The sequence below is a fragment of the Urocitellus parryii genome, chromosome 12, assembly GCF_045843805.1.
Source record: "Urocitellus parryii isolate mUroPar1 chromosome 12, mUroPar1.hap1, whole genome shotgun sequence".
NCBI lineage: Eukaryota > Metazoa > Chordata > Mammalia > Rodentia > Sciuridae > Urocitellus > Urocitellus parryii.
Window position 1 is genome coordinate 87,031,477 of NC_135542.1, and position 21,421 is coordinate 87,052,897.

At 36.3% G+C, this 21,421-nt stretch overlaps 1 protein-coding gene across 2 annotated transcripts; it reads right to left on the reverse strand.

Moving 5' to 3' along the window:
• Positions 1-1,679: 1,679 nt before the first annotated feature.
• Positions 1,680-21,263, reverse strand: Dnaaf10 (dynein axonemal assembly factor 10). Of its 2 annotated transcripts, none has more exons than XM_026387203.2 (8): positions 20,888-21,263; positions 14,220-14,320; positions 11,813-11,943; positions 8,974-9,075; positions 8,561-8,676; positions 7,739-7,873; positions 5,452-5,549; positions 1,680-2,803 (listed from the first exon to the last, which is right to left on the reverse strand). In XM_026387203.2, exons 1-8 carry the CDS (start codon positions 21,068-21,070, stop codon positions 2,596-2,598), a joined length of 1,074 nt encoding a protein of 357 aa, XP_026242988.1. In that variant the 5' UTR covers positions 21,071-21,263; the 3' UTR covers positions 1,680-2,595. The 2 variants fall into 2 exon arrangements, with proteins under 2 accessions (XP_026242988.1, XP_026242989.1); XM_026387204.2 differs by lacking the exon at positions 20,888-21,263 and adding an exon at positions 15,709-16,096.
• Positions 21,264-21,421: the final 158 nt, after the last annotated feature.

The following is a 21,421-nucleotide window of genomic DNA, read 5'->3' on the forward strand; positions in this document are numbered from 1 at the left end:
TAGGCATCATTTACTAGACTTAGGATAGTAAATAAGTTTGAGCTCACCTGTCAACAGTTGGTAGTGTCTCCTAGAAGTGTGATAAGGCTTCAGAGACTCAGTGATTAAGTGTCCCTTAATCAGGCTCAGGAAAAGGGAGCACCATGATTAGTCATGTCTGACAGGTAAGGGTCAGGGAAAGGTGCAGAGAGGTGGGTGGGATGCATTCTAAGTAACGTATTTCAACAAGCACATCCCCTCACATGTATGTGTCCATGAAATTGGATGTATCATATAATCACTGCCAGATTGTATTTTCCAAAAATAGCCACACTATTTCAAGTCTTACATGATCTTCCAGAACCTAGCCAAGCCTCCATCAAGGAGTGGAATTTATGTCTCTTCACCTTGAACTCTGGGAAGGGGGTTGTGATGGCCTCAACTAATGGAGTGTGGTGAAAGTGATGCTAAGTGAATTATGAAGCCAGGCCATGAAAACACAATGTGGCTTCTGTCTATTCTCTTGGAATGCTCACTCACATTTGGAATCTGGGCACCATGCTCTAAGGAAGTCCATGTCATATGGTGAGTCACCAGAATCTCAGGTCTGGATGAGGTACCAGCTATCACCTAGTACCTGTACCTGCATCACGCAAGTGACAGCTTGAAAGCAGATCCACCAGCACTAGGTCAAGCTGCCTGCCGGATACTACATGGAGCACAGATGAGCCTCCCCTACCAGGCCTAAATCACAGACACCTAAGCAAAATAAATGATTATTATTGTTAAAAGATAAGATATTTTTCACTGGTTTGCTAGGCAGCAGTAGACAACTAAAGTTAATAAGGTCAGCCAGGCAGAAGCCATGACAAGTGAAATTGTTTGCATCCATACAAAAACCTGGTAGAATATCAATTAATTGAAAGAAGACCCTGAAGACAATAGTGTATCAATAGAAATGGTACATTACCAACACTTAATGTACAGAGGACAATATTATAAGGAAAAACACGATTACTAATGACTCTGAATTCAAAGTGATTTAGAAGAAGAAAAGAAACAAGATTTTGCATATATTTTTTTTCTTTCAAGGATAGGCAAAAGTGATATAATAATGAAAAATTACAATAAAAATTATATTTAAAAGAATACTCAGGAGCTGGGCAGTGTAGCTCAATGGAACAGCATGCACTTAGCAAGTATGAGGCTGTGGATTTGATCCCGGCCCTCCACACCCCTCGAAAAATTCAATTAATATAAGATAATCACTAATAAGAAAAGCACTGTTATAGTTTCATTGGCAACACTGTTTTGCTCAGTGGTATAGGACAGTTCTATTGGGAGGGAAAAAAATGGCAGAAAATAAACTTTTTTTAAGTTCAATTGATTTTTACTTTTATAATTATGCCCACAAAGCTGTCCTATAAAACATTTTGGGAACTAAAAGTTAGTTTTCTGAACTTAAGAGTCCAGACAAGCAACTTAATACTTAAGCCCTGAAATCACATGAATTTTTACATACTGTACATGTTCAGTGGCTCTGTTCTCTTGAAGGGGTTGAGGAGAGGAGGATTAATGAGTATGTCATCCATCAATACCTCCCCAGGCTTAGCTAAGGATGTGGGAACAGAAAAGAAACAAGGTGAACCAAGAGGTACTTGTTAAGCACTTATAAAGCACAAAGAAGTGATGGTGTTGGCTTTATTACCACTGCTAGGCTTCAAAAAAAAAAGTTTATTTATGAAATATATTTAAAACCTTTAACAAAAAATAAAGCTACAAAATCCCCGGTCTTCTAGATCTCATCATCACTTACCACAGTAAATGACCAAATCTCACTAACTCAACTCCCATATTTTAAGTAAAAAGAGGTCTTTGTAAATCACAGTATTTCATCTTATGAGTTATACTACTGAAAGCAGTGACATAAATCCAGTTTGACAGTGCCATTTTTGATACATCATAAAATAATATTCTGTACAGAAACAGACACTAAAATCTCTCAAAATGTATCTACAAAGGTTAATTCTGAGTAGTTTTTCTAAGGCAAGCTGTTTTAAACCAGGTGAAATGATTCCTACAACATAAAACACCAAAATGCAACACAAGTCTAAAGATAAAATATGGAACTCAGGGGATACAGAACAAATTTAAAATATATTTAAGTATAAAGAACTATGAATTTTGATTTTTTAAAATATATTTTATGTTATTTATTTAGAGTGTGTGTGTATGGGGGGGGGGGGTCTCACTATGTAGTCCAGGCTGGTCTTAAGCCTGAGGGCTCAAGTGATTCTCCTGCCTCCACCTCCTGAGTAGCTGGGACCACAGTTGGGTGCCAGGGTGCTGGGCTCTTGACTTTGATGGTAAAATAGAGGGGAGAAGAAAAGAGCTAGTCCTGGAGATGTGGTGCCCCCAGATGCAGCAGCAAGCCAGTGTCCTGTCAGGCCACCAAACATGCCCACAGAGAGGCGAGAAACTGGCCTGGAGGTTTATGTCTGGGGCCTTTACTGGTTAGCCAAATCCAGCATTGTTCAATGAGGGTCAGAAGATCTCAGAACATATCCTGAATTCTCTTGAGGCCTTCTGGAAATTTTCAAGTCCCAAGTCTTCACATCAAATTGTCTGGAGTTTTGTAACGATGAGGACTCTCACTGTCTGGTCGAATGAACTACAGATGCACAACCCTCTTTTGTCTGGACTCCAGTCCAGACTTGAAATGGGCTGAGTAGACAAGGTGACGTTCTGCAGAAGGCTGACAGAACCTGCGACTCCCATCTCTACTCCCTCAGAATCTTTCTTTGACCGCTGAACAGGGTATTCACTGAAAACAAGATCAAAGAGGGAAGAAAAGACAAATCTCACATTCACAATTTTAGTTTTTTACATCAACTCCAATGACTCTACTTTTATTTCTCAGTTACTTACTAACACTTCAAGAATCTTTCCAATATTGAGTTGTAAGCAAATAAAGAGAAGTTACTTCAACCTCAACCCTGTTCACAAAAGGTTTCACAAAAAAAGGTTATTTCTATTAAAAACTTTTAAATGTCATCTCTGTTCTACATTTGCTATATTTCTTTTAATATGAAAGTTGTAGGTTATCTAGCATCTTCAGTAAACTGTCTTGGTATATAATCTTTCATTGTAACTGGAATTATCTCTAAATTTGAACTATACATATGGGCAAGCAGCACATGGAAAGACAAGAGTTGTAAGAACATTTTCAGAACTTCATCTAAACATCTCCAGAATGGAGAACTGACCCCACTTTCTGAGCTCCATCATATAGATCCAAGCCTAAGGATCTTTTGTGTACCATTTCCATGGGAAGGAGCTACTGGGGAGAGATTTTAGACCTAAACATCATCGCTTCAGAAAAAAAAAAAAAAAGAACAATTCCATAAAAATACTTCTTGATCTAGATTTGGGAGTGGTGGGGGAGAAATCCCTTCTACTAAGAAGATGTGTTCTATTGAATATAGGGGGACTCCTCCTCAGAAGGCCTTTTAAAGCCTTTTTGGTACAACAGGATTTTTTATTTGATAAACGCTCAAAAAAAGGCCCAGAGCTTAAGAGCACAAAGCACATCAGAAGCAGAGCAGAAATCAAGGAAGAGGCTACAGGTAAAAAACCTACTATTTCTTTCTCTCAAACTTTACACGTTATTTTAACTAGAAGATATGAATAAACAGTTTAAATATAGACTTTTTTCATATGTCTCTTGGCAAAGGCTGCAGTTATTTACTTGGAAAAAGGTATAGAACCACTGCACCCTGCTTGACTCCCAGCAGTTTTTATCAGATCTTTTAAAGATTTGTTCTAAAGTGTCCATATTATCTATTAAAATTTTAAACATATATGTTTCAAATACTCAAAAAATCAGCATGTTGATGACTATTCATTCAAGAAATAAATTTCAAATAACTAGATGAGTTTCTCTAGGAAATCTTGGTTAAGTGCTCAATAAATATTTACAATTTAATTGCACTGCTATCAAGGCAGATTGGCAAATGGAAATCAAGATAAACGTTTTACTTAGGCCAATTTTCTTTGCTGGTACAATACTTCATAGCAAAGCTCCAAACCACTTGAAAATTAGACTAGACACTTGATATGGTAAGAATTAAAGTTCATATTAAGATGAATTTGAAATTCTAACTCCATACAGACCCAACTTTACTGATATAATTAAATCCTTTATAGTAAAAAATTCTAGTTGCAAACATGTCCATGTGTGGATACAAAGAAAACTGGTACTTATTCTTCAGGCGAACAGCCCAAAGAGTTTGGTCTTCATGGTGCTACTATATAGCTTAACTAAGTGCCTGGCAAAGCCTAATATGGGGTAGCCTGCTTTGGAAAAATCTAGGAAGAACAGTGGGCCAAGGTCCTGGGCAAATTACCAAATGATCTGTCCATCTGACATTCCCCAGAACGCCTAAAACTTTTCTTCTGTCTTTTGCCCACAGAAACCTATTGTTTTAGTCAAAAGCATTGCTTTGGGATTTTTTTTTTTTTTTTTTTTTTTTTTTTTTTTTTTTTTTTTTTTTTTTTTTTGCCAGTTATATCCCTTAAATACTTTTAACAAGCACTTTCCAATTGGAGCCCTGTTCTTCCTTCCAGTTTCTGGAAGGAGCTAATACATAGAAAAGGATTTTGTATGTGAAAGTCTCAGACATTGAAGATGGTGATTTTCTTCTTACATTATTAATCAAATTTCATTTATGGGCTTCTGTTTTTGCTTTTTACTTATTTATTTTTAGAGATGGAGGTCTTGCTGGGATGGCCTTCAACTCCTTGGCTCAAGTGATCCTTCTGCCTTTGCTTCATGAGTAGCTGAGACTACAGGTGCAGGCCACCATATCCCACTTGACTCCTAATTTTTATCAGACCTTTAAATAAGTATCTAACATGGTATCTACTACCTTACGACCCTTGGGATTCTCAAGGGACAGTGCATGGTCACAGCTCTAATTGTAACTCTGCATTTGTCTATGTATGCAGAAAGCAAATTTAATGACAAAGTTTCTCCTGGAAATTAATCAGGAGCCCTGGGCTCTTGTTTTGGTTTCATCTCAATGATGTCATATGAATTTAGGCAAATGAATTATCAGGATCTAAAAACTACAAAATTTAATTCTATTCCTACCTTATAGAGGTAGTGTCCTAACAGAAGAGGATATTTGACAAATTCTTAAGTCAGATTTAGATATATACATACATAAATACTGTTCCTAATCTGTTTTGTGTATAGAAGGCACAATATGTCAAAAGAAGGCTAACAATTATTAAATGTAAAATAAATACATCATTTAAAAATACTTAGAAAACAACAATTATGTAACACCTTGAATGTTTAAATCATATCAAAATGAAGTCAAAGGAGGAAAAAGACAAAAAAGTTCAATCTAATCCTACTTTACACCCACAAGTAGCTTAAAAAGGAGCAGTGTGCACTGCTAGACTTACTACTTCCAGAGGTGAAGGCTGCCGGCGCCTCCAGCTGTCAGAAAGAGCTCTCTGTTCTGCGGCAGGTGTCGGACTTGCCATACGGTCGATTTATGGGCCTAGACAGGATGAGAGGCACACAACTGGTTTATACGCTGCATGGCATCCTAGATGAGAACCTTGTAAACAAAGAATTTTTACTACCATAACTTCAGCTGTTAGAACAGGAACTAAGGTTATTTTCTGGCACATCTCTTTATAATTGGCTATAGAACTTTATAGGAATCCATCAGAAATTAGGAAAAGCATCAGTTTTTTTTAATTGCTCTATGGAAAAAAGTTCTAGTGGGTTAAAAAATATATTAAATCAAAAGTTCATTTAGTTTATAGTAACATGCATTATCAGAATAAATTTTATATATCTAAAAATCTCTTGTTACATTATTAATCTTCTTACATTATTAATCAAACTTCATTTATGGGCTTCTGTTGTGTTGTTATTTCCTAGGGGAAAAAAGTAGCAACTGATTTTTTAAATAGACTTTCATTTTTGAGAGCAGTTTTAGGTTCCCAGCAAGACTGAGCAGAAAGAGTAGAGTTCCCATTTATAGACTAAATTTTAATTCTTGGTTCCAAGAGCCCTATCTTCAATTTACTCCCATTTGACTTGTCCAGTCTTCAAAATGAGGACCATGAGGATTTAGACAGTGTTTACTGTCTTAAGAAGCCAAGGCCTTTATCAGTCTCAATAAACAAAAAGAAACATGACAACCCAAAGGTTAAGGGTTTGTTGGCACCTCAACAGCAGCCAGTAAATCAGTCCTGGCAATGCTATCTATGTTCCCTGCGGGGGAGCTTGAGCACAGCAAGAAGGGAGGAGGGAAAGAGCAAGGGATGAAAGAATGACTTCAGCTTTGCAGGCAGTGGGGCTGGCGGGTCCCATCTAAGCTAAACTCATACACTTCACATTGGTGAGGGATCAGACTTGACATTTGTATTTTAGTAGTCTGTGGAGGGCATTACCATTAGCAGATAAAAACATATATCTCAAAATACACACTTTAAGTATATGAAAGTCCCCAAGTGATTACGTTCAAGCTGTCAAAACTTAATAAAATTTTACTTTATAGCTTAAAGTTCTGTTTTTTCTTTTAGAAGTTGAGGAAAAATACAAAAGAGGGGAAATGCCCTCTTAAAATACACCAGTCATTTATTTGACAGATTTAGCAACTATTAGATTAAATAAGCATAACAAAAAATTTTTGGAGAGGACACTACTATTTGTAGATAAGGAGAAATGGGTTGCCAGCTGTATATGGACAATTTAGTGAAGTGCTATATATTGTGGATAGACACTTAGTATGTTCTGAAATGACAAAGGAAAAGCAATATTACAATTTATGGCTCCCTTGTTAAGAACTTAGCTCATTAAGCAGTTACAGTAGTTTATACACAATAATAACTGTAATCACAGATAGACAAAATAGGAATGTTTGAGAAATCCTACAGAATCTACAGTGAAGGAAGAGGAAGCAAGGAGGTGAACTGCTCAGCAACTTGTACATTTTAATCTTATGGAAACCACCAGTCTGTTGATCTCCCTTTCTTTTTATATCAAAGAAACTCAGAGTCATATTTTCAACACATCTCCTGCAAGTGACAGAACATTTCAGCATGAACTTTAAGTACTTTCTTTACTTCAGAGGTTATCTTCTTCTTTTTATCAGTATTTTCCATTTATCTTGCTTCCCTCTTCTATTTTTCCAATGCTATAATACCATGTTTCCCTTTAAGCTACCCCAAATATATGGCAAAGTAAAAAATCAATAAATTAAATAATTTTGAATATTTGCTGTGGTCTAATGACAATCATTGGTGCTTTAAATAATTTCATTTAATATAGTAAACTAGAATATAAAATAAAATGTGATAAATGACATAATACATATATACTGATATATTTTGAAAGGCAAGCCATTAGGTATTCATGCAAATATACTTATTATTCATGCAAATATACACAAGGTTGGGTTTTGTTGATCACATTCCTAGTTTTTTTGTGGTTGCTCCTAAACTACAAAAGTAGATTCCTATCTGAAGACTTTATTATAATCTAGAAATCTAAAGTTGAGACACTCTAGGAAAGTACTCTTCACATAAAAAAATTTGTCAAGATCCCACAAGAATATAACAAAAATAGCTCTCCCTTCACATAAAGACCTGGAGGAACCTTGGTGACTAATTGTATTTATTCGTCTAAAACAAGTTATTATTCCACTTCAGAGAAAGACATTTCCCCCATATTTACCTTTTCTGAGACAGAGGCAAAACCCTTTGTTGGATGCTGTGTTCTCATGTCAAAAACGTGGAACTTTCCTTCTAAAGATGTAGCTACTAATTTATTCATACTTATGTCTTTTCTGTCAAACTCCAAGCTGCATACCTGAAAACAGAGAATACTTTATTGGTAGGTTTGCTATTATTCAAGAGGCTCTTTTAAACTAGGTTCAACAGCTTTACTAATATAACATGATCAAATAAAAGCATTTAATCATTTCATCTACTGCATGAATACATGAAGTATTTCTATTATTTAAAAAAAATGCTTCTCTGTTAACACAATCAACAAAACCATCTTGGGTTCCCATGGTCAGTGACTGCATTTAGACAATCAAAATGTAACTTTTTACATTATTTAACACAGGTCAGCCAGAGTTACCTTTAGAAAACAGGAAGGAACCATGTTTTCCAGTCAAAGTGCACAACTCAGGAACCAAAATTCCAAGGTAGTTGGGGATGCTGTTATTATTTCAGAATTTCTGATATTAGCAGACAACAGGGCTCTTACTTGCTTATTTTAATGTCATACTACATGGCCTACAGATGGGCCCTCTGGGGCTGGTGGACTCCCTGGCATTGTGTATACCATATTTGAGTATGCATGCATTTTCTGAAGAAAGGATACATGATTGGCATTAGATTCTCAAAGGAGTTTGGCCCCAAAAGGTTAAGAATCATTGGCAGAAGAGTTGACTGAGATAGGTTAAGAGAGGTGTTTTCAGAACTTCACAGTAATTCAAGGTGGACAAAATCATGCAGAGAAACTAAATAGCATCAGAATGTACATTACCCCATTTTTTATGTTTGTCTCCCACCGCAGTGACATATTTCTGAGATCAAACAATTTGATATCCCCATTGTCATAGCCAGCACAAACAACACGTTCCTCTTGATTATAAGCATTGCCTAGAAACCAAGATACAACATTTCAGAGAGTCTGGCATGATGGTAGATGTCTGTAATCCCAGCTACTTGGGAGACTGAGGCAGAGTAATTTGGTAGCTTGCCCCCAAGCCACACAATAAGTAACAGAACGAAGATTCAAATCCTGGCCCTGGAGGCTGACATTAATAACTATATTTGCCTCAATAAACCATCAGAATAACTCACAAAACAAACTATTAAGGGGCTACTGGGAATTTTCTGAAGCACTGGGCTTTTTTCCTTCTGGACTTCAAATGTGAGAGTTCTTCAACGATTTACCAAATGCCACAGTCCAACAGTCTCTCTTGTTTTCTCCCTGCACAGGCTCCATATTTGCAACAGGATCATCTTTCTGCCTTGGGTCCCATACCTTCACAGTTCCTGTCATGAATAAAAATCAGTTGGCAACATTAAATAGTGAATGATCACATTTTCTTTCTGTATTCTCTTGCAATGGCTTCCTGGGTACATAGCAATATTATAGTTATTAAGATATCTGAAAAATATTCACTTTTTAAAAATTCATATGGTTAAGTTCTATTTGATGAGAAAAAATAACACATATGTTACCGTCTGACATGATTTCCAAATTAATGAATACACAGAAAACCCAACAACTATTCCTAAGTTATCTACAAGTTATGACTGATAACACAAACACAAATGTTATGTAATTCAAACCAAGCCTTATTTTGTTTGGGCTTAAAACTGATGTATTATTTATTCAGAATAATACCAGTGTGGTTTTCATTTTTATTTTCCCTTACTATCCATATAACCTTTGACATTTTTTTATACAGAAGAATAAGTGCTAATTTTTTACATCCAAGGTTTTTTATATGTGTTTAGGCTACTATTTCATATACAATTAAGTTTAATTTCCCTGGAGCAATAGTGAAGAGGGAACTATAAAGTAAAATTAACAAATATTTCTTCTCAATTTAATTTCAACTTCCTCCTGTTAATTCATATTTGAGGAAGTACTAACCAGTGTCACCGCTTATAAGAAATGCAAATGCATGAAATAAAATGCCCCCAAAGGCAAGTATTGGGGGAGAAGAAGAAAAGGGCAAAAAATTATTCAAAGGAATAATAAACTCAGAAAGGGGGAAGATAGCCTGCTGGATTTATCTTCAGGGATAAAATTGGTCATTAAAAGCCTCCAATAAGGAGGAAAAAAATTCCCATAAATATCACAAGAGATTATCATCTTACTCCACAGGGTTTATACAAATTAGTAAGAGTTATAGTAAATTTGCAATAGTTAAATTAGCAAAGAACATAACAAAAATTCTTAAACTAGTAAATAAATATAGAAAGCACTTATACAAGTTGGAATGAAGTGCCATTTTCATCTATAAAATGAGGGGGAAAACAAAAAGAAAATCAATGCCAGTAGGATAAAATCAAAATCTACCTTACTCACTATAGCTGACAATGTAAACAGGTACTTTGGGAAGTTTGACATCAAATTTTAAGAATCATAAAATATGTTTAATCCAAAAGAGTCACATACATGCCAATAAGCATTTCTTATTCTTATTATTTTTATGTCACTCTCTTAAAACAATAAACAAAACACTTAAAGCACACTGAATGCTTTTTAATAGCAGCATGGTTAAGTACACTATGGTAAATCCAAACAGAGGAATATTGTATAGTCATTAAAATAATAATATGGAAAGAGCAACATTTGCATATGACAAACATTAAATGAACAAAGTAAGACACATAATAGCATTCATGCTTATAACTATGCAAATTATATATTGTGGGAGACCAACCTTGCACGTGACTGGGTCACACTCCCTGGCTGGGTGCTGCGGTGCTCAGTCACAGAAATGTGGCAGAGCTTTCCCCACCCTTCTTGGGTTCGAGGGTCGGTGTCCCGAGCATGGGTGTTTATTACTACAGCCCCATGGGTGAAGCTACGCTCACCTGTTCCTTTGTAATATAACCCCTTGCCCTGTTTAGGATAGAATCTTCCATGGAAGTGCCTTGTGTGTGTCCCCTTCTCTTACTGTGCCCTTGGGTGTGGCCTACCCAGGTGTCAGTCAACCTGCTGACAGTGGACATCATGAAGATAGACTCAACCCCCTGAAACCTGACCCCTTGCCTCATTTGAATAGCTTCTCCTCAATAAAAGGGGTCAGCCCGTGCTCTTGCTCTCTCTCTTTCTGCGGACCCTTAAGGTCAGAGAAGCCTTCACAGCGACCCCAAAGAAAAAGGTATTTGTGTCTCTTGTGTGGTTATTTCGTGCAGCCCAGTTAGCCCAGTTCAACTGGAGTGACCCCTGAGCCTTTTAGTCACAAGAACTGAAAATCAGAAATATATAAAACTGGAAAGGAAAAGAAAAATCTAATAGTGGTAGTAATGTGATAGACTGTTATTTTTCCTTCTGTTCCATGATTAGAAAAAAAAATTGGTTTCTAATACACAGCTGCCCTCACATAACTAACAGAAAAATCACATTTTACTTTTCTTTTAAAACAATTTCGTCAGTTTTGAGCAGCCATTTAAAAACTTGCCAAACCAACTAGGCTACCAATCTCTCCTGGAGCCCTTGTGAAAGCAACAAAGACTGCAGATTCCATGAGACTGGTTCAGAACAAGTTTGAACACCAAGAGATCTGTCCCCTGTCAGCACTGTAGGATCCACAAGCTGCACAAGTGCCCTTGAAGCTCTCCCCAGTGCTCAGTGGATGGACTGCAGAACTTCAGTTTTCCAGCAGCCGTCAATATGACAATTTTCACAAGTACTGATTCTGCTTTTTAAAAAAGAAAATGAAAAGCTGCCACCCACAATATATCGTCAGCTGCCTCAAAAACCTGTAAAGACATTTTAAATCCTTCAAGGTTCAGAGGAAACTATCATTGTTAGTAGTTGAATTATTCAACACTAAAATAGTAAGTGCTATGCCTCTATCTTAAAATACCAGAAGTCTGAAACAGCTAGGGATATGCAGTCAAACTTGCTTATTAAAAATGTGGAAGCAAAACTGTTAGATTTAGAGGATCAAGGTGACCAAAGGGGATTTTTAGGTAGAGATAATATACTATTGCACAGAGATCTCCATTTAAAAAAATTTTTTTAAATTCATAGAATACATTGACTCACCATCTCGGCTTCCGGTCACAATTTCAGGTGCTCCTTCCCCAATTCCAAGACCACCTATACCGTCTATAGTATTTATAATTTCCTTATGACCTTTTACAGAATACACTGGTATCTCTGGAGCTTCCAAATTCCTAAACAGAAAACAAAGTTTTTTACTTAGATCACATGTCCCAAACATTAAGTCCTCTACTAAATTATAAAATGAACACCATACTTAAATTTTTGTTTTAAAAACAAGGATTTTGCTATATATTCAAATTCTAAATTTCCTCTCCACTTCAGGTTCTTTCAAGCCCCCAATGAGAAATTCATTGTTCAACCTGGAATTTGAATTCTTGAATCTTCTCTACTTAGTGTTCTTCAAAGATGACCTATTTAGGTCTTCTACAAATGAATTATCAAGTGTGCTTGTTAATAAATGCAGATTCATGGGCTCATCCCTAATTATCATTAATCAGGATCTCTGGGACTGGATCCCAATCTTCTAGTTGGTATACTGCAGTCTGATAACCACTGCTTTAAATCTAGAGTAAATTCAAAGTGATTTAAATGCTTCCAAAATAAGTCTTGGTAGTTTGATCTTGAGACCCTTTCAAAGGATAAATTAAGAGTAGTGTTCACTTTGTGTATGTTCCTCACTTTATAATGTATTCTCACTGAATGCCATACTTATTTTCATCCAGTGACATAGTATTTAATGGTTCCTTATGCCCATCACAATAAATATATCCCACCTGGCTGCAGTTCATGGTTAGTGCATAAAAAGGCATCCAGATACCACCTACCACGTGTGCTTATATCTATACTAGCTGGCTGGGCCATGATTGGCTGGCCAAGATTATGCTCACACAAACCTTTATTGCCTCCCTCCATTTCCCTCTTTGTTTTGCTTTTCAATGTTAGCTTCTTTCCACAATTTACTAAGAGTAAGTCAGTTTTCAGAAACATATTTTTTAAAAAAGGCAAGTGACTATTTATGAAACGTAATTTCAATTTATTATTAGATTAAGACAAGTAAAATCTCACTAAAAATTTTGAGCTAGTTAGATGTTGTTTAACTTTTATACCATCATTATGAAAAAATCAAGAAACTAAACAGGATTGTACTTTCACTTAAAAGAACAGTTTTACAATTTTTACAGACTTTAAAATGTGACTTGTTTTAAACATGAAATTAAAAGACATCAATGAAAATAAGTTGGTAATATTTGTACTCTGTTAGAGAGATGTTTAACCATTATGTTACATATTCTTGTATAGAAATATATTTATTTAAAAAACCAGTCTTCCAATTTCTTTGAAAGTACATGATACAGTATGTAAAAAATGAAAAATAAATACTAATTACTAAGCAGTTAAAGCAAGGAGAAATTAGTTTCATTCTGTTTTATGTTATGATTTTAAGATAAAGTAGCACATTCTAAGTGAGAATAAACAAAGGGCATATTAGAAAACAGAATGAAGGGCTGGGCACAGAAACACATGCCTATAATCCCAGCCACTCAGAACGTAGATGCAGGAGGATTGCAAGTTCCAGACCAGCCTGTGCAACTTGGTAAGACCATGTCTCAAAAAATTAAAAGGGCTAGGGGTATACCTCAGTGGTACAGCGTCCCTGGGTTTAATCCCCAGTACCACAAAAATTAAAAACAAAACATGATGTGAGAAATATAGATTTTCCTAGAGCATTATTTTACAGTTTAAATAATCAAAATAACAGATTTTCCTGAAAAGTAATTAAAGAGGAATTTCAATTCATTTAACTATAAATATGAAAAAATAGCTCTAGGGAAGACATGAAAATTAAAGGCATTTGACAACAATTGTGATTATGCTTGTTCAAAACAGATTTATCTTGAGTTGTTCAACAGATGTGTTCCTAAAAAGTTGTGCTTAGGTGTTAAAGCATAAAAAAAAAAAAAAAAAAAGCAAACTTTATGCCTAGCATGTATGAGACCCAGGGTTCAATATCCAGCACCACACACACACACACACAAAAGCAAACTTTAAATGATTAAAAATTAAACTAAAACTCAGGGCATCATTCTGTAATGCCAAGTCTTTTGCTGAAATATAAACAAGATCTAGTTTTTCAATGTTATATATGTGTAATTCTTTTTTACTGTATCCTAGGCAGGAATAGAGCATAAAATGCTAGCAACAAGAAGCATATTAAAAAGTAAATATTGAAAATATTATTTAAAATATTTAAATGAAAATAGGTTAGAATTTTAAGTGGATTTTCCATGTGAAGCTTAGAAATATATATAAAATAGAATTTCCATACTTTTATAATTAAAATTGAACAAGGAAAGGGACATTTTACAATTAAAATTCCTTCTGAGAAAGAGTAGTAAGACAATCAAGAAAGTGCTTATCTGTCTGAATACTGATTAAATAATCTTACCATATATGAAGGTTTCCATCAAAATCTCCAGTAGCTAAATATCTCTGCTGTAAAGATGTTGCACCAAATGTTCCACATTTAATGGGTTTGGCCTTTTCAATCTTGATAGCAGCAGGGAAGAGAGGAAATATTATTTATGTAAGCAGTTATTTATAATCCACAACATTACAGCTCTATTATGGGGTTTAAATAAGACACACAATATAAAGGCAATTAAAACATTTTCTGATTAAAAATTATCATGTTCTTTCTTTAGTCATTTTCTCTAATTTAAAAGTATATAACTGTCAAAGAGTTTTAATTTGCTTTTCTTATCTCTCTAATGAGACATTCAAATGCTGACAACTCTGCCATCTCCACTGGTTTACAAATATGAGTGTCAGCATTTAATGTGATAGAGCCTCAGTAGAAATGAGACCATAATGGAGATACTATTCTTTCCAGATGGCTGCAGGAACAAAGATATCTCATAGTTTTCTTATAAACTGAAAATGCTTATGTCCCACTTGCTCTGGGAACTTTTTCTGGGGGTGGGCAGGTACAAAGGATTGAACTCATGGGCATTCGGCCACTGAGCCATATTTCCAGCCCTATTTTGTACTTTATTTAGAGACAGTCTCACTGAGTGGCTTAGCACCTCGATTTTGTTGAGGCTGCCTTTGAACTTGTGATCTTCCTGCCTCAGCCTCCCAAGCTGCTGGGATTACAGGTATGAGCCACCAAGCCTGGCTTGGAAACGGTTTAATGCAAAGAAATTTGTACACCTGTGTGTACCAAGACACTACTGTGAGTATGGATTAGTTAATCTTTTGAGAGTTCTTTCAGTTAAAAGGCTACTGTGTTGCATACAATCACATTAGTAAAACTGCTTTTCCTGCTGCTTTGGCCCCTAGAAACTCTGGAATCTGGAATTCGATGAGGCTACTACTGATGCCTGCTCCACACCACACTCTTGTCCTATAATAACAACTCCTATTTATTGACAGCCTCAACAAGACACAACTATTCACTTATTCAGTCTCTTGTAATCTTTCCAATTGAAAATTCTTAATGTTTACAAAGACAACACATTCTCTACAGAATTTAAACAAAACAAAAATGGAGGAGAAAGATGAGTCCTTTTTACATTTTTCAAAAATAATCCTCTTCATTAGAGACCATTTTCTGCATATTTAGGTTTATTTCCTATGCTGAGACAGAACAGACTACTCGGATATTTCACGATGTCCCCAAGAGTGCCACAAAGTGCAGATTCTACCAGTTAGGCACACATCTGACAATTGATACCTTCCGAAGAAAAAACTGAGGACCAGTCTATTACATAACAGGCATTATATAGACTAGATATTTTCACCTTTGTCACTGAACAGATTCTAAAAGTAAGGAAAGAAGTAAAATGTGTCTATGTTTAAGAGGCACAGGCTCACGGAGTGGCTTCCAAGTCCTAGGAGATACCTAATATACAAAGTGCTTTGAAATCTGCCCTCACCTGTCTGTGACTGTGTCTTGCTTCTCCCTTTCTCTCTACTACATTCCAGCTACACCAGTCAGTCTTCTCTTTGTTCTTCAGACACATCAAAGTTATTTCCATGGAAGGTCATCTGCATTTACTGTTTCCACTGTTTGTGCTGCTCTGTTCCCAGATCATCATGCTTCCCTCCTGCTTCTATTCGGATTTCAGTTCAAATGCAACATCCTCAAAAAGACCTTCCCTGCCCCTCCAATCTTAAGTGGAAACCTCAGATCACCATCTCTCTCTCTCTCTACTTAGTCTTTTTTTTTATATATACCTTTATTTTATTTACTTTTATGTGGTGCTGAGGATCGAACCCAGGGCCTCGCGCGTGCTACATGAGTGCTCTACTGCTGAGCCACAACCCCAGCCCTCTACTTAATCTTTATTGTACTTATCCACTGAATTATCTATATCCTTCCTTTCTAGAATGGGAGTCCCATGAGAACAGGACCTTCTCTCATGTGTTGAACACCTAGTTGGTGCTAACCCTTGTTGAATGAAGGTATACATGAACATCTACAAGTCCTTCAGCTCTAGTGCTGGGGAGTGAGAAACCAGTGCTGGAACTAATTTTTTTTTCCTTCTCTTTTGTCCCAGCAGGTTTTCATGTGCCACAGCTCTGAAGCTGTTTCTGGTAATCATTTATGTGCAATCATGAAAATAGCATGCATATATTGAACACCTATATATAAGGTACTGTTCTAAATGTTCACCCTTTGTCTTAGTAACACCTACAACACTGCAAACTAAGTATTGGGAACACCACTTTCAAGAAAAGGAAACAGCTTCAGCAGACTGAGTGACTTGCTTTAAGTCCCAATAGCCAGGTAGTCTCCAAGTTCTTTATTTTAAAGGAGGCTACTTATGACAGGTCTATATGTGAGTTCATTAAATGACAATTTTATTATTATATAATCCCCATTCTGTAAACAAGAGTCATATCCCAAATACCAAATAAATGAGCCAGTCCTAAAATGAATTAGTGAGCTAAATGGCACAGGTATGAATTAAACCTATATTCATATTTCTCTGTATTTTATCCTTATTTGTGTCTTTTTTTTGGGGGGGAAGGAATGAGATTTAATCCATCTGTGCTTTACCACTGAGCCATATCCCCAGTCCTTTTTATATATTTTTAAAAATTTGAGACAGGGTCTTACTAAGTTTCTAAGGCTGGCCTTGAACTTGTGATCCTCCTGCCTTAGCCTTCTGAGTCACTGAGGTATATACCACCATACCTTGCTCTCTTTCATACCTTTACAGGATCAATATATGGTATTATGCTCCCATGTGTTCTTTTCTGTCTTTTTGTATCAAAGAAGCACAGTTGTATAGGTACTAATGATCTGTTGGGCAAGAATCAAATTAAACTCAAAATATATTAAAAGCAAATAAAAATATATTAATACCTTGTCATCTGCATGCAGTGAGGTCTGCATTTTGCACAGAAGGGCTGAGCTTGTGAGAAAACAGACTCCTAAAAACAGGCACCTGTTTCTCTTTCCTAAAATATTCATGGAGATCATAATAACAACTAAACTGAGATGACACTATGGAAACTTATTTTTTATATTTCACAAAAGGTCTCCCTCTCTAATTGTCAAGTATTTTACTTATGGAAAAGAAAATATGCACAGAATTTATTAATGACTTAAAATTTTTTCTTTCCAGAAAACTGACTGGTTAAAATTAAATGGAGATCTATTTGGCTGAAGATTCTTACACACACACACACACACACACACACACACACAGTAATATAAATGATTTTTGCTATTTGATACTGAAAAGACAATCAGTGATGGTTTACCTGACTTAGCTTTTGGTATTCTTTGCTACAATGATATGTTAACATGATTACAGAAGCCCATGATCGATAATTCCCATGCAAGCTATTTTTGTTCTGTCTGTGGGTGGGTCTAGTACAGCTTGTCAGTATTTCCTCCTCCACATCCTGGCACTACTTAATTAACATTAAACGGTTAGTCAACCAAATGCTAACAAGCAATGAATTCAGTTGCATGGGGGCTAAAAAAGCAGAACTTTATTAGGTTACTACTAATTTTTATAGTATAAACATCCACAAGCATGATTCCATTTTTCAGGGCCATCCCTGTCCTTATGGTACTTCTGTGCCAATTAGAAAAAAAGTGGCACTTCATAAACTGATGAAGTCTCACACAGGGAAGACTTGCTGAAGGGCAAAGAGATGAAAACACCAGCTACTCATACTTGATGTTGTACCATAAACTTTTCAACTGTACTTGGAGGTCTTGTACTCTGTTCCCTACCAGTCCTTTGAGTAATGAGACAAGGGTGACATCAACAAAGACTGACTTGCTTCCTTTGCATCTTAGGTGCATAGACTTTGGAGCATGTTTTCAATAGCTCCAACATGATAAATAAAGTATGTTTCCTAATATTTTAATAAATTATCTATCTGGCCCAATGTTTCTCAACTCCAGTAATCATTAGAATCACCTGGCACAAAAAAAAAAAAAAAAAAAAAACAATTTTGGGACTTTAGATTAGACTAGATGCAACAAACTACCACTGCATCAAGAATTTTTATGGGTGGGACCAAGACATCAACATTTTAAAACATGCACACTCATAAACAATAACAGCAACAAAACAAACTCAGATGATTCTGATGCACAGTAAGAGGTGTGAATCAAAGAAGCTGTTCTCTTTTCACTATAGCTAAATATAACTGAAGTTCTTAAATGCATTTTTTATTTGCTTTATCCTCTTTTTAGGCAGTAGGCTTTTTATGAGAAGAGACTCATCTCCCAAGTACCTTTGGCCCTTCTTTAGCACAGAATCTTGAAACAGAAAGTTCAAGTAATTGATAGTAGAAAAAAAGAAGATCTAAGGATTAAGTTGAAAATTTTAAAAGTGGTTATACCCAAGATTGAGATTATGGGTGTACTTTCTTCTTTTTCCTATCTGTATTTTCTAAGTGTTCTATTATGAACAGATACTACTTTAGTTAAAAAAATGTGATTTGCTAGAATTATCTAGAAACTTTAAGAGATAAAGAATGCTATTTCACTTGCTGAAATAATTGTATAACTGAAATATGTACAAATCATAATTCTTATTAATAAAAAGGTCACAAGTCTACAGATGCTTTCTGGTTGAACTCCAATTAGCACTTGTTCCTAATACTTCATTTTTAGGTTTCTGGTATTTCAATGTTTCCCATTTGTTCAAGTACCTGACCTCAACTTGACTAATAATCATTAAATCAATATTGAAAATTCCCAACTTATATCCTATTTATAGACATACATTCACTCATCCTTTTAATAAATAGTTTATAGAGTAGCTGCTTCTTACAAACCATACTAAAAACACACACACACACACACACACACACACACACACACACACACACACATTGTCTACTCTCCAGGAGCTTACAATCTAGTCAGACAGAAATGGCTCAGAATATATATTTCTGCACAGACGATAGGTACTATAGGAATGCAATGTAAAGAAAAGTTACTTTGGGTGCAGATCAGGAAGGTCTTCACACATCAGATCATCTAAAGTGGGCACTGGAACAGCAACAGGTGGCCAGGTATGGTGGTACACTAATACAGCAACTCAGGAAGCTGAGATGGGAGGATCACAAGTTCAAGGTCAGCCTCAGCAACTTAGGCAGACCCAGCAACTTAATGAAACCCTGTCTCAAAACAAAAATGTAAAAAGGACTAGGGATGTGGCTCAGTGGTAAAGTGTCCCTGCGTTCAATCTCCAGTACAAAAAATTAAAAAATAAAAAAACTGGAAGCTAAGTGATGAAGAACATAAGGAAAGGTGGAAAAAAACAAGCCATGTTTGGAATCTGAGTAGAATTCCTGGCTAGAGAACAAACTAAACAAGAAAACAGGCACTCAGGAAAGTTTAGAGTAGGTAACACCTCAAATACCTTCTTATCTAAGTTGGCCTATCCAAATGGTATTCATCTGTCTCCTTCAAGTTGGTTCTCTTCCTAGCTTTTGATTCCTAGAGTTTCTCAACTTTCCCTGCCCTGGAAGTCTATTAAAACTCTATGCATGCACCTGGTTAAGGCTGATAATTTTTTATCAGGGAACCAAATCGAGACATTTAAAAATTGTAAACAGCTATAAGATACTAATTATTAGTCTGGCATGGTATTGTGTGCTTGTAGTTAAAGCTACCCAAGATGTGGAAAGGATCCCAAATTCAAAACCAGTCTGGGCAATATAGCAAGACCCTGTTTCAAAAAAAAAAAAAAAAATTCAAATGCTAATGTCATTAATCTCTAATTCTTTCATTATTAATCTTTACAAAACTTGTAACTCTGATCTTGCTACACCCTGCAAGAATGTCCTATTTTTCTTCCTTTAAAAAGAGATACATTTTTAAATGTTCTACAGATCTTGCAACTGGTTGCTACTTACTGTTCTTATTTCTTAAGGATATAAACCATCTTCCATCACTGAGCTTCCACACATGCTGTTTCCTCTGGAAACGTCATTCTCTACTCTAGTTAGCATCTATTCAGTCCAAATCTGTTTTTATTCTCACAAAACCGTGTTTGTTTGCGTTAGAGAAATCGGTTTGATTTATGCATTTTGGTTTGTATTAAACTGATTATCCCTCCCCCTAGAAAATAAACACCATGGGAGAGGCAACATTGCCATTCACATGCCTGAGCATACCAGGCACTCGGTTGACCCTAGTTGAAAGAATAAGTGGTAGGTTTCTCTTTCAACTACACTGCAGGTATGCTGGTGCCTGTTTTGGCTCTACTTGAATGAACAGTCATTTCTTACATGTGCTTACTAAATACTCTTCTACAAACAATTGCAAAATGCCTAAAAAGTCCTGAATTACTTGCGAAATCTTAACGTCACTTGGGTTGGCGGGAAGGGGTTGGCATGTAAGTAGTAGCCCGCGGATGAGAATTCAGGACTTGAAAGACATGCTTTAAATCCGAAGCATTTCTCAATCTGCAATCAGCTTCTTTCGTCCCGCGCAACTCAAGATATGCTTTTGGGGGACGCTGGACGAAGACTGTGACAAAGAGGAATGTATTCGCCAGGAATGACCCCAGGAGATGCACTCGCCCTCAAAGGCAGTCCGTAGCCTGGAATTAGGTCATCTCGACCAGCACCCACCTCCCGAAGCAGCTTCAAGTCGCCGTGTTGGATCTCGTACAGCTGAATGACGCCAGTGCCCCGAGCGAAATTGCCCATCGTCACAAATTTGGCGCTGCAAGGCACCCACTTACAGTCAAACACCGTGTAGTTGAGGCCTTTCTGGATGTGGGCAATGATCTGAGGCTTCTCGAAAGCCGACATGGTTTAGCTGATTTCACTTCTAACAACAGCCACACCCAGACAGACAAAAAACTAACTTGGAAACCAGGCTCCAAACATTAAAGACAGTTTGTCCTTCCCGCTAGCCGTACTTGGTCTCCAAAAGCCCTAACAAGTTGGACATAGTTATCTCCAAAAAGGACAGATGTATTACTGAGATCGCACGAGACGTTTCTGCACAAACACAACAAATGATTTATCGCTTTTACCAACCATCCTCACACATACACATGTTAGAGATTATTAAGTGGCTTGGCTGTGAGTTGAACGGCTAGAAGGCAACCCTAGGAATCAGGCATATTTTAGGACAGCTCAGGCATACGCTCGCACAAA